Raw genomic sequence first — 13,633 nt, 5'->3', positions numbered from 1 at the left:
TACTTTGGGGTGATTGGGTAATAGGATTACACCTTTGTATCAAGGTTCACCCCATTTTCCAATTCAGTTCAGGAACCTGATAAACTCGACACCAAACCGGTCTTCCCTGTCGAGGGAAGAGAGCTAGGTACAAACTGAATACCAGGTCGGGCCTTGGGTATCGGACAGCCTTTTCCTACTGCCAGGCTCCATGTTTTTGTAGTGCTATAAGCACACATGTGCTTCTATGTGTATGTTATTTTTAAACCCTGCAAAAGTGCTTTGGTGGACGTGGTGTTGATGCATGTGCTCGGCCCCACGTGGCTGAGGTCCACCACAGACCTGATGGTGTGCTAATCTTTCTTCTTTGTCTCTTCCTCTGTAAAGATGTCTCGCCTTCTGTCTTGTCCGCTCTGTAGCTGGTGGGTTGCTCGTCGGAGGTTCGATGTTTCAATGCTTCCTTATTTTGTCCCTTCTCTCTTTTCCCTTCTCTCCTAAACTTTGACCTCTGCCCTGCCCGTTGGCCAGTGCCCCACCCGCTGGTACTGGAAGCTGGTTCCTGTAAGTGGGCCTTTTCTTCATCTCTTCTCTCTCATTTATAAGATCCTTCTGCTTGCCTCTCCATTTGGTCTCTGAACCCCCTCTTTGCTTGCCTCTTCTAACATCTTTACCATTGGCACGTGCATATCAATTTTTTTCTTATTATATAGTACAAATGTTTGGTGGGGCTTTCTTTGTGTGGGGGGCGGGGTTAATACCTTAAGGTGGATGGCCATGATGCATGTAAGGCCCGCACAGTGAGCAAAGGATGCTGGGACCACAGAACCACTGTCATGATGGTTTAATAATACATAAACACCAAGCATGAACATCAATAGAGTAGGCATACAAAAAAGGAGTTGTGATTCTTCAAAACATAAAATGTTGTATTTTAATGCAACTGGAGTATGTTGGCACAATTAATAGCTGCTATTGAACGAGAGGAAGTTGAGAGGTCTTAAAAATGGAATATTCAGGAAGCAGTTTATCCCCAAAATCACAAAATATTGCGACCCACTCTTGTATTAAGGACTAGCGGAAAGCTCCTGATGGAATCCTGAGTCAGAAAGACTGAGTACCCAATGGTGCAGCCACATTGTGACTGTCTCTCACATTGCGGTCAGTGTTCTCCACGCCTATGTGACCATCACTGCACAAGATATTGGTCTCTACACTTCTTGACATTCTTTCTCCATAGCCAAAATCCTCCCATCTCGAGTTTTACTACTGTCTCCTGTCCAAGGGAAGGGATGGGGGTGAGGGGGGGGGGGGGGGGGGTTAGGGGGCTGTGGATTCCTGTTCATTATGAAAGATGCCCACTCAGACTTTTCTACCAACTTGGGGCTTTGTGAGCCAGTTCCAGCATCCTCAAGATGATGAAACACCAAAATCTAAGTCACCAAAAATCCATCCTTGTTCGTGGCGTTTACTGTTTTCCTTCTCTCCGAAAATGTATCCTAGGCAGTTTGTTTAGTTTTAAAAAGTAAAATCACATTTTGTTTATGTGAAATCTTTTTTGATGCTTAACAACGATGACATATGGTTCAAGATTAGCCCTTACCTAATGGGAACTGTGCATCATCTTCCTCAAAGGGTGCTGGCTATCCCTAGGCTCATGGAGTGCCCGGTCGCCTGACTAGTTGGCTGCTGTGTATTACCTCCCTTCCAGAGTGCGGTGTATGACCTTGTTCATGAGATTATCCTTGGCTTTTGGGGTACTCTCTAGCCCGATCTCTTGGGGGTACTCTCCACTCCTGGAGTGCGCTGTATCCCTCGGCTCATGGCACAGCATTGTCCTTGGCGCTGGCCGTTCACCTGCCTCAGGTGTGGTTGTTCTCCACCAGCCTTAGTGGCCTTTGCAACACCCTCTTGAATGATGCAAACTGATGCATGTTCACGCATCTGCTAACTCCTAGAAGAAAATGGTAATCAAAAGTGCGAGGGCAACAACTGTAGCCAGTCTTCCTAATAAAATGATCACTTGCTCAATCTTATCAAAAGTGTGGGGATGCCAGCAACTGCTTGGCCAGTAGGCAAGGTCACATTTTTTTCAGCCCGATACAGCAGGAATCTTTAAACTGCCTGTTATATTATGTTTTTTCCAGAGCTTTACCCACTTCCTAAGAAGACCAACTTTTAATGAAAAACAGGGCCAAACACTTGTGTGTAGAAGCCCAGGGTTTCTCCAGCTTGGAAACTAAGACGTTCTTTGGGTGTTTTTTCAAAATGGACATCAGGACTCTGGGCCGAAGAAGTGAACTGACCTTGCTTATCACTGAACCCCTTCCCCACTCAAATGTATGAGCTGTGTACCTTAACAGCGGTCTAATGTGATTTGCTGCCATTTAAAGACTATTGATTCTGGACTGCTTTGCCACTTTCAGCCTCATTTATTATTAAAATTGGAGCACTTTGGAACAAGTCCACAAACTTGGCCAACTTTGCAAAGACCATGGGATCCTGCCCATTCTCTGTTTTTGTTATCGCTACACATTTATCAATTGCATTTATCTGCATTGTACACACGGTGTGCTTAGAATAAAAAATTATGTTTAAATTTTTCATTAGCTGGCTCCTACATTGATTGTATGGTTCAGCAAGGACGGCTGCGCACAGATATTTTAAGAGGCTTTACTTTGTGCAAGCTATATAAAGGAATACCAACGTCGGCCCAGGTGCTACTTGCACAACACACCCTTTAATGAAAAAGATCCTTATGGCTGCAGTGGCGACGGCACCTGACTTGCCTACAGAGACTACATGGCTTAAAGATGAACCTCTCTACTATCAGGGTTGTTTTGGAACCATGGTTAGATTAGGGATCAGCAAACACAACCATGTATTTTCCAATCATTTAGGTGGGTCCTTTGCCTCCTTTCACCTAGATATTGTACCCCTTGTCTTGGGGCGGATCTTGGTACCCAATCTCTTACTATGCGCTCCCAATACCAGAAATGCAGTGCCTGGCCAGGTTGCCACAGACCCATCTCAGCAGCAATGTTTGCATCAATCTTTCAACCAAAATGCGATTTTGTCCTGGGGACTAGGTTGACGCAGTGGCATTGCAAATTGTTAGAGACATTTGAGTCAGTCATGCCTCAGGCTAAGCACACATGGACAATGGCTCCTTCAGCAGACTCTGGCATCTGGTCAGCAATCTTTTCATTATGGGAATATTGGGCCATTTTTAATATTTCCAGTTTCGGCTGTTTGATCCCGCCTGTGCTACATCACAGCACAAGCTTCCATAATGCTTCTTTAATTATAAAAACCTATTTTCGAGGAGGGTAGTTCAAAGTCTGACATGATTGCCTCTCACTGGAAGTCTCAAATGGCACTATTACATTAGAAGATGGTGCCAGGTCATTTTACTCTAAACTTTAATTGGGTTTAAATGACGTTCCTGCGTTATGATCCCACCCTCTGCCCCCACTGCAACCACAGGCCTTCAGTCGACTACTTCAGACCCAACCAAACACAGTTTGTGGTAAATGTTAACATGTTGTCCTTAAGGACATGCATAAACAAGCCGTAAGGAGGAATAAGAAGTTGGAGGAACAAACTGTGCTATAGATCAGACAAGGTACAAAAATACACTTGCATTTTCATAAGTATTGGCCCATAATATTCCACTGTAATAATAAATCCAGTGTCTACGAGTTTAGCAGTTGCTGTCCGATGCATACAAGTGAAAAATTAATTACAGTTTAAAAAAGCAACAGAGTGCAGATGCAAATATGGTTCTCCGGCTGGTTATGTCATCATCCTGCTAGAAGAGCAGAGGATGTGTGGTGCAACTCTTACCACCAAAACTCTATGGTTGGAGAAAGGGGCCAAGCCCTTGGCAGTCACCCACAAATATGGCTGCTACAAATGTTAACGCCACGCTCTGCTACTGAATTTCAGCTGCCTCCGGAGAGAGCCTGCAGACATGGGCCTAAAACCACACATATTGAGTTGAAGTACTGTTAAAAAATCAGTATGCACATTCAGATAGGCCATGACACACGTCAGTAGCTCACCCAGCATTCTCTTTGAACTGCAACACTGGCCAGGCTGCAGTCAAATTTTTTTTGAGAGGTCCGAATGCTGCTTTTAATCTCCTCGCTGTGAGAAAAACTTGAAATAATAGAAAAGGTTTACAAACCGGTCTTAACTATAGCTCTGGTGACATATCCCCCCAATGGGGCTACAACATCTTGAAGACCTTCTAAGATTTCAAGAACTGCATAAAAACCAGAAGTCTTGTGGGTAGGTTCTAACTAACTCCAACCGGAGCAAATCTTAAAAGTTTAAGATCATGGGAGCTGCATTTGTGCTAGATGGCATGAAGGCGGATCCCTAGTATCTAAACACAGATTGAGAATTGTCCCACTTGTGGTATGTCGTGTTTTATAGAACTGATCTAACGTAATCTCTACCACAAAGATTCAAGGACTGAAATGTATTTAGCACCATTTTATTAAATCTTATTAGACTGCTTGTAATTAACCTCCTCTCCTCTTTTAAACCCCCTCCACTTTTTTTAATTGCTCCTGCCTTTTTAAAGCCCCCTTCTGTTTTTAAAATCTTTTTCTCCCCTCAGATAAATTTCCCCCTTCTCCAGTGCCTCTTTCTCCCCTGGACTGATCCGTACCATTCTGAATTCTCCTTCTCCTTTTATTTGCAGTTTTTATAAGTTGGAGTATTCAGCCTCAGAACTTTATATTCTGTTTTGCAATTAGTTGTTCTGTCCAACTCCTCGGTTCCCTGCCTCCAAAATCTTTTCTCCCCAAATATTTGCTTTTTCCTGGGAACTCTCTTCCTTCAAATTTGGGACTAGATTCTCCTCTTATTAACCTATACTCAGATAATGTCCCTAAAGGAATTCATCCCTTTGAACACAAGCTTCTTGCTTGAAGACACTGTTAGCCCACCATATGAACAGTAAGATACAAGTAGTACACATTTAACCATATTTCAAGTTCCAAACTGAACTGTGCTTTATGCCATTGTCCATGAAATTCGTTTTTTTTGCCAATCTAACCCCCAATGGAAACCAAGTATTCACCTCATGTCATCCTCTCGCTATGGCTAGTAACTAATCTTTCCCCTCTTTGAAACATTAACGTATTCACCTACCTACTAAAGCACCCTATCTTTTTCTCTCCCCCCTCACATTAAAGGGCTCTATTTTCCTCAAACCTTTCCATTGGTACCCTACCTCTGTTCCATAGGAAACCTATCCTACTCTCTTTTATCCTCTTTTGCTTTTGCTCTCTCTGTGCCTTTTATAACCTCTATTTCCTGTCATTCTCTAGTCCGCCTTCAATGCTGCCCACTGCCTTGGTTCCATGAGACTGGTTCTTCATAAGAAAGCTTTGATGAAATATTAGTCCTACCAAACCATCCTCTCTGCCATCAACTTGGTACTCAACTTGTACCATTTTTTCCTTCTCTGTTGTATTATCTGAACTTCATGACACCATTTAAAGATCAGGGTGGAATTCTGAATTGGTTGATCCATCTTGCCCAACCACGGCAATGAATGGTTCGCCTGCAATGTCCCAGCATCCTTTGCAACTGGGTGAGTGGTTTATTTTGTTTTGCCTTTTTTGTCTTAGTTTCTTAAATTGAGGAAGATGTTGCACAAGACCTGTATAGTCACGTTTCACAAGTATTTTCCTTACCTGAACCTCTTTGATGCACCTTCATTGAAGATCATCATTTCCTTCCATCTCTAGGCTCCGGGGACAACTGCGGTCCTCTGCCTCCAGAACTCAAAGAACTGTTATTCCCTTCCCTCTTGTTCCTTCTTGGATCATTGTTCTTTTATGACTCTTGGATAAATGAACCATTAATGCCATTTCCATCTCCATTACTCCATGGACCTTCCATCTCTCGACAGATCACCATTCCTTTCCATCACCAACTCATAACTGACTATTCACTTCCCGTTCATCTCCTGCCATTGATAGGCTTTTATTACTTTGTCTTCAAATCTCCATGGATTATTATTTACAGGGTCTTTGGCTCATGGATAATTCATTCCATTCCATCCCTCAGTGTGAAGGGCCATCTTTCCCTTCGGTCTCTCGGCTTGATGGGCCATCGCTGCCTTTCATATTTAGGCTCGATGGACAATTGATGTCTTCAATTCTATGATTGATAGACCATCACTGCTTCTTGCCTTCAGGCCTCACACTTTCTTTCATTATTAGGCTGTATACAAACAATTAGGGTTGGACCTAATTGACTTCACATTTTTCTGTCTTCCTCTTGGGCTAAGTCTAGACCCCTTAATAAATAAGATGCTACTTTATCTGAGTCACTATGATGTACATATAGACTCAGTAGACCCCTAATCTTCACATCCAAGAGATTATTGTAAAATGCTAATAAGCTGGGATGTGGAAAACTACACAGTAATTAGAATGCCTATTCCTACAACCGATCCTTTTCTGCTGCAGCCTTCACGAGGCCCAGTACCTGCTATGTCCATCCCATGCTGCTTCCAGCAGACAGTTTACTCATTTTTGTGCACTTTACTTGTTCCTAGATTGCCCAACTTGGGGTGGGTCAAACACGAGTACTATACAGGTCTGGTGCATATGCCCTTCCCTAAGAGACAAGGAAGAGTCTGAGCCTTCTTATCTCCCACCAGGGCTGCGTCCAACTCCTTGGCATGCTGATGGTGACGGTCTTGGCGCTCATCCCCTCATGTGGTGAACAGAGCATTGATGCTTTCTTTCTCTTTTCTTTGCCATCGCATCCAGCATGCCATCGCTTTTTGTTTGAAGGAGTCTGGGAATAAGCCTCCTGTGGTAAAGTATCTTCAGACTGATTGCACAACACTTCACTCCCATTTTATTTGCTGTTTTTCACCAAAGGGCCATTCCCCTCACCCTTCGCACCTTCTCAGTGTAACACAATTTCTGGATCCATCTTCTCAACCTTCCCCACACTGGACATCCTCAGACACTGCCATGTATGGCTTGGTGCCCTCCTACCCTCAAATAGATCCCTTCTCTCACCCCATGCACTCAAAGTCCTGAAGGGGCTCCCTATATTTATCTCTCCAAAGGAATCTTAGGATAATTCCTATAAAGAAATTGGAAGAAGATAGGACCAGTTTTGTCCCCTGTTAGAATAAGTCTACAGTCCATGTCCATTGTTAAGCTAAAGCTTTGGGGCAATCTGGGTGGAACGAGTGGTTGCGTGACCGGCCATTGGTGAAGAAGGGACAGTCAGTTGAAGTACACAGGGCCCAGTGGGAGTGCGAGAATTTCCATCTTGATGCAGCAGCAGTGGTGGACAAGATTCTGTTGTGAGTTTGTGTTCTACAGTGCGTTGTGAGAGGCCGCTCCTGGTCTCAGGTCCTGAATGCTCATGCAGTGCCCGAGGCTGAGACACCTTCATGGGAAGCTATATTTAAATAAGTGAGAGCTGCAGGCACCCTGCTCACTGAGACAACATAATGTATGTATGAATGAATGAATGAATGAATGAAAATTATTTGTAAAGCGCGCGACGGCCAAACGGCTTCCTGGCGCTGGGAGCTCTAAAGAACCGGACAGACAAGGCCAGGAGGATTAGCAGGGGTAGGCCTGGGCAAACAGGAAAGTTTTTAGCGCTTTACGAAAGTGGGAAAAGATAGGGATCAAACGCATAGAAAGAGGAAGGGAGTTCCAGAACCGGGGGGCAAGAACAGAGAAACGGGTACCACCGGTGCGAGATTTGCGAAAGCGGGGAACAGTGAGGAGGGCAGAAGATGAAGAACGGAGAGTGCGGGCAGGGGTGTGAAGAGAAACCAGAGAATTGATGAAAGCCGGTCCAGAGTGATCAAGGGCCCGATAAACAAGGCACCCTAATTTGAACAGGGATCTCTGCAAGATGGGCAACCAGTGAAGGGATTTAAGGACGGGAGTGATGTGATGGGTTTTGGGCAAGTGAAAGATGAGACGGGCGGCCTGATTCTGGATAGCTTGTAAGCGGCGGGTTTCATAAGCTGGAATGCCGGCGAACAAGCTATTGCCGTAATCAAGGCGGGAGGTGATGAGGGCAGAAATAATAATTTTAAGGGAGTCAAGAGAAAAGAAACGAGAGATTTTCCGGATCATTCGGAGGGAGAGAAAACAGGAGGACACCACGGCACTGACCTGGCCGTGCATGGACAGGTCCTGTCTAACCTTGATGCCCAAGGTTTTAACGGAAGGAACAGGGGTGGGGGAAGGGCCAAGAATGGGAGGCCAGAAAGCAGAGGACCAGGGGTTGGATGAGCCGCCAATCAGAACAAGCTCAGTCTTATCAGGATTGAGCTTGAGGTGGTTGGCGCTCATCCAATGTAGTACCATAGACCACTAGAAATGTTCCTGGGATGTTGGCTGACTGCATAAAAGGAGCAAGTAGATAGAGTACATTTTCATGAAATATACCTATGGCACGGTCTTCTAATATTTTAGAATAAGAGTGCAAAAAGCTGGCAGTATTGCTCCGAGATGCGGGTCTGGGAGTGATCTAGCTTGACATGAACCTCTGAGCCATGGCAAAAAGTGATGGAATAAATAAAGAGCAGAAGATTCTTGAGTGCTGCAACTGAATATATACACAGGGACGACCAAGCCGCATGAAAGAACCAAATTCAGTGTGGTTGTTCCTAACGAAGACCAATTTAGAAACTGGACACTCTCGGAATATCGAGGGAATTCAGGGAGACCTGACAGTATCTTGCAGGAAGCCCAAAAGGGCTGGGAGAGAAGCAAATAAAGAAGAACCTTGCAACGAGTATTCATTGATGAACTGGTAAGCAATAGCTGAAAACAAGACCACCCACAATCGCAAGGAGATCTGTAGAAAAAAAACCTTAAAACTAGGAGATGATCAGCCCCAAAAGGAAAGAACATAAACTAATTCAAAAGCTGTTCTTAATGTTCCTGCTTTACCTGAAAGCAGCTGTGTGAATCCTGCAGATTGCGAATCCTGACTAAGGAACAGAAATCTGCTGGACACTGTACACCCTGCAGTAGGATGATATGACACTTTTGCCTGGAACTTCAGCCTCCATTCACCAACAACCTGAAATCTGGAGTATTCATGTTAAACAGAAGCTTGACTCTGAACAGACCAAATGTGAATTTCCTCAACCCCCCAGCCTGGATACAAATAAACCTCTGAGGTGGGTCTAACTGGATGTCCCCTCTGCCAAACCCATCTTCAGATGCATTTTTTCTGGATGTGGCGGAGTTCCACTTCACCATCTGGATCTTAAACCTATAGCTTGTATCATGTGCGTGCCAAAATACCCCAGTTAAAAATTAGTGTTAGGAAAGCAGTTTGTTTGATGTCCGTTCCAGACTCCATACATACTAACGTTTTCTTACACAATCCGGTTCTGAAAAGTGGGAATACGTTTGAACCTGTGGTTCAGCGAGGAGTGAACGGGGCTTCATGGAAGTGTATGGAACCTGTAATTGGAATGAGAGAAGCACTATTGAAATGTATGAGTGTGATCCTTGACGGAAAGGAGCGAAACCCATCTATAGTCTGTGAGGTCGTTGATCAGAGCGAGGGAGACCCAACACAGATGTGGGAGGCCGTAGATTGTGGGAATGTCTCAACTCCGAGTACTGGAGTGGGTGAGACCCCATTAAAGTGGATGAGTTCGGAGATGTTGCAGTGAATGATGCTCCAGAAAAGCATTGAGTCCCCGGTGGATACTGAGGAAGGCTCTCAAGTACCCTAAGATATTTCTTGCAGCACTAGGAGAATAAGATGCAGGAGAATGAAGGGTTTTTTATTTTATTTTTTAAACCACGTGCTTTAGAAGGCCTCCTGTCTCATGGTTCCTTATTTTATCAGACCGGTGTACACAAGCCAACTCTGCGAAACAGACTATTTAACAAAATTAGTTGAGAGCTTGAAAGCAGCCGTGAGCTTTTTAATGTTCCATTTTCCAAGCAGAATGTCTCAAGCTCTCAAATAACAGATTACATCACGTAATAGCCCAGAAATTAATTGTAACCTTTAATTTTCCATTCTGTGCTTAGAACCATCCATTATGATGAGATCTCAATCGAGACTTGCACCCAGTGTAGACTAAGAACAATACTTAACCCTCCGTCTCCCAGCTGCAGAATAGACCTGTCCCAGAAACCGAGGCCCACACACTACATTTTGCCTTCAGTCATACATGTCAGGGAAATCCTGTGGATTTGTTTCAGGGAGTGGGTGGTGGCTTCCTTCATTTTCCTCTCTGGGTTTTTTTTTTGTTTGCTTTTTAATGGTCTTGTCTTCGGCGCTTGATGTCTTTTTGTCTCTTTGGTGTCCCATTTTGCTGGATCGTGCCTTGCTATGTTTTTGCATCCCTTCTTTTTATTTAGTTGCATGTACGGAGAATGGCTCTACTTGCCTGCTTCTTTTGTTGAAACTCTTTGCTAACAGTTGCTGCTTGCCTACTTGTGGCTGCGCTTCTGCGTGCATCCAAAGGAGGGTGGTGGTGGTTAATGGAGGTACATGCCTGTGACCTCAAACAGTCATCCATATATTTGTTGATGCATTTCTAGATAACTGCCGATATTCCCATGTCCTATTTACGATTGGTTGGCCTCCATTTGCCTATATGCCCACCTCTTTACAGGAATAAAGGTGCGTGCCTCCTGTTGGGGACGTTCTTTCCAGGTCTAAGGTAAACAAACTTGGCTCTGCAACAAATGCGAGGCCAAAAGAGCCTAAACGTTTAACAAGATTGGACCCAGATTCACACACACACCCTGCTTCTCCTTCCCACGTGCAGGAACCACCTATTTGTTGACACTTGCCCATGATACTCTGTTCGTTCTAGGGCCCAACAACTTGCTTGGCCTGGTGTTTTCCAGCCCAGAGGCCGATAGAAACAATGGATCAGCTTGGTGGGCCATATACGAGACCAGCAGCCGTGCTGCAGGTAGCATTCAGAGCTGCCACAATTGCAGACCTGGCAACAATGTGGTGTGACCCTACTCCTCAATATAGCACTGTTCCAGTCCTGGGTGCCGCCTGCTTTCTAAAATGTCAAGTTAGACAACTTTGCTTTACCACCAGGTCACCTCTGCGTGGATTCTATTTATTTGGGCTACTTTTGATGACTCATCAGTTGTGACAATTGTACAGATGATCTGCCAAATTATAAATGTTCCATTTCTGGAGTAGTCCAAGCTTCCGACACTTAAAAGTGCTTTATTGTGGATTTTTCCTGGCATTGCTCCGTCCCGATGTAAGCACATGAAGTTAGGAGACATGTTATCTACTCCTTTGCATCCACTGTTTTGCAAAATCGTTCCTCCCCTCCTACCTTATCCCTTACGCACATTTTTCTTGGATCGTTCTTCACACTAGTTTTCTACTCCCTCCTTGTATTTGTTCCCAGATCCGCTACCGGAAGGATAAGGTCTTGCCGAAGCAGACTCCTTGTTTTCCTGGCATCACTGGAGTGAAGGACCTGGCCAACGGCTGCGCCATTGCTGCTACTATCCACTACTACTGCCCTGAGATCCTGCGGCTGGAAGGTGAGAAAAGGCCTCCTTAAAATTACAATAAAGCAAAGTCTGGAAGAACGGAGCGGATCCTCCTGTAATAATAGGACGGCCAGTAGGAGACTGCATTGTATGTTTCATATACTTTTATTCAGCTGAGAGGTTGTTGTCCTTCACTCTCAATCTGTGAGCCTCTAGGGAAGTAACCAATTGAGCCTGCAACACGTTTGTACGCAGCTCCTGTAAATAACAAGCGCATAACTCCATGCTTCTCATTCTGTAAGGCCGAAAAAAGCACATTTCAATGTTCTAGTTGTTGTGTTATTTCCCCAGAAACAAAAACATGGCCATGATGGGTTGAAAACCAAAGTAAAAAGACACCTAATATAGCCTGATGTTATGGCAATAAAAATGGAATACGTTTTAACAGGCAGGGATTGATTGTTGAGCGCAGAAAGTAAAAAGAATTGAAACCAATATCTAACCAGTTCCTGTGTAGGGTTGCTTTGGGATGTATTTTTTTCTTTTCTTCGTCAGCTTGAGTTATGAGACAGCTCTTTGCAAATCATTGCTGTGCTAGTTTATCTAAACCGATTATTTTAGAGGTACTGAAACCATTGTGTTTTGCCTTCCATTATAATCATAAGCTCTGCTCTGTGGTATATGAGCCCAGTCTGTAAATCGAAAAAGCCTTTTGTCAAGGGCTGCTGCATAGATGCTTCCGGGCACGTACAGCTCCGCTACTTAGAGCAGCTTTTAAGCTACTACGCATATAAACCGGCTTGGCAGCTCAGCAGATACCCTCCTAAATCCAAAATTGGCCTTCAGAGACAGAAGAAATGACCGAAAATCCACTTTTTCTGTGTTCGGGAACCTGTACAGTTTCTAAAAGACTTTCTCGGAAATTGCTGCAACAGTTTGTTGCCATTGTGCAGTAGAGTTAATAAAAGCTGCTTTGCCTCTGAGCTCACACGTAATCCAATTATAATGGTCTACAGAGAAAGTTGAGGCTAAAGGCTGCCCTTTGTCAGAGGTAAACAGTTTATGCAATCAGGGTGTGCTATTTTCCAAGAAGCTCATAAAGTAGGCAGATATTTTGACATGCCCAATTTCTCGGTAAAAAAAGTTAGCTTCTTGTCAAAATTAAAGAAGGTTGGGTGAATTTGACCAAAGTTGTGAGCGAAAAATACTTTCAACTTCACAGCAAGTCCGCGGAGTATGTCCATATGTATAGATATGGAAATATATGTATTGGGAGCAAGGAAATGGAAATATGATGAAAAACATAAATTCATTTTTTGGGGTTTTGTGGTGGAGCCTAGAAAACAAAATTCCTGCAACATAAGAAAATATTTTGTGCTACAAAGGAAGTCGAGTAGGTTAAACCTTTTGAATGATTTCTACTATAGATTGTCGCTGAGATAAGTGATACTTTGCACGGTGCTAGCAGTTTTTAGGCCTGTCTGTCAATGTCCGACCTCTTGGGCTTTGCCAATGCTGATTTCTTATAGTTCTGGTCAGTGGTAGGGATAACCGCTTTATGTAGTGAAAAAGCAGCTGAGGGGCCTGTTGGGTTTTGAGTGATCGAGCAGCTGCATGGACTGTTGCAATTATAACCAAGAAATCATTACTTTTCTGTTGACTCGCACCATTATTGGTAATTAATCTGATGAATAGTCCAAGTTCAAAGTGATTTGTTTCATTTCGGATCAAGTTTACAATAAGAGTGATCGCCTACTTTTATGCATAGTTGATCAAAATAGGTGAGCAGGCTCGAAGTACCAATTTTAAACTTCTAAGGAAGTTTATCAATTGCTACTTTTCATAAAAGAAGTCTGTGAGAGCTGTCAAATTCAGTAGAATATTAATTCACACACAACCTGATAATCTCAGTGATCAAGAGCCACATGAGCTAATACAAACGTACACATACAAAAATCACCTGGGCCATTTCTGCTTAGCAGGGCATTGCTGCATTTCCCCAACACAGCACTCTCTTGGTGCACACAGTAATTGAATTGAAATATAGACATACAGTATGTCTCTAAATCCCTACATAGATGCTTCATGGATCCAAAATTGTGAAAGTATCATTTCTTTTTTTTGCTTTTTTTAGGACTGGCGTT

The 13,633-nt window shown here is 43.7% G+C and overlaps 1 protein-coding gene across 1 annotated transcript in view; it reads left to right on the top strand.

The window, feature by feature from the left end:
• CAMSAP3 (calmodulin regulated spectrin associated protein family member 3) overlaps window positions 1-13,633 on the top strand; it is a 260,013-nt gene that overhangs the window by 177,218 nt on the left and 69,162 nt on the right. The window contains exon 5 of the mRNA XM_086960399.1: window positions 11,402-11,540. Within this exon, the coding sequence (XP_086816525.1) occupies window positions 11,402-11,540 (139 nt within the window). The remainder of the gene's footprint in view (window positions 1-11,401; window positions 11,541-13,633) is intronic.

Source organism: Lissotriton vulgaris, chromosome 1_1 (assembly GCF_964263255.1).
Source record: "Lissotriton vulgaris chromosome 1_1, aLisVul1.2, whole genome shotgun sequence".
NCBI lineage: Eukaryota > Metazoa > Chordata > Amphibia > Caudata > Salamandridae > Lissotriton > Lissotriton vulgaris.
The sequence above is the reverse complement of the archived record's forward strand: the minus strand, read 5'-3'. Positions and strand labels throughout refer to the sequence as shown.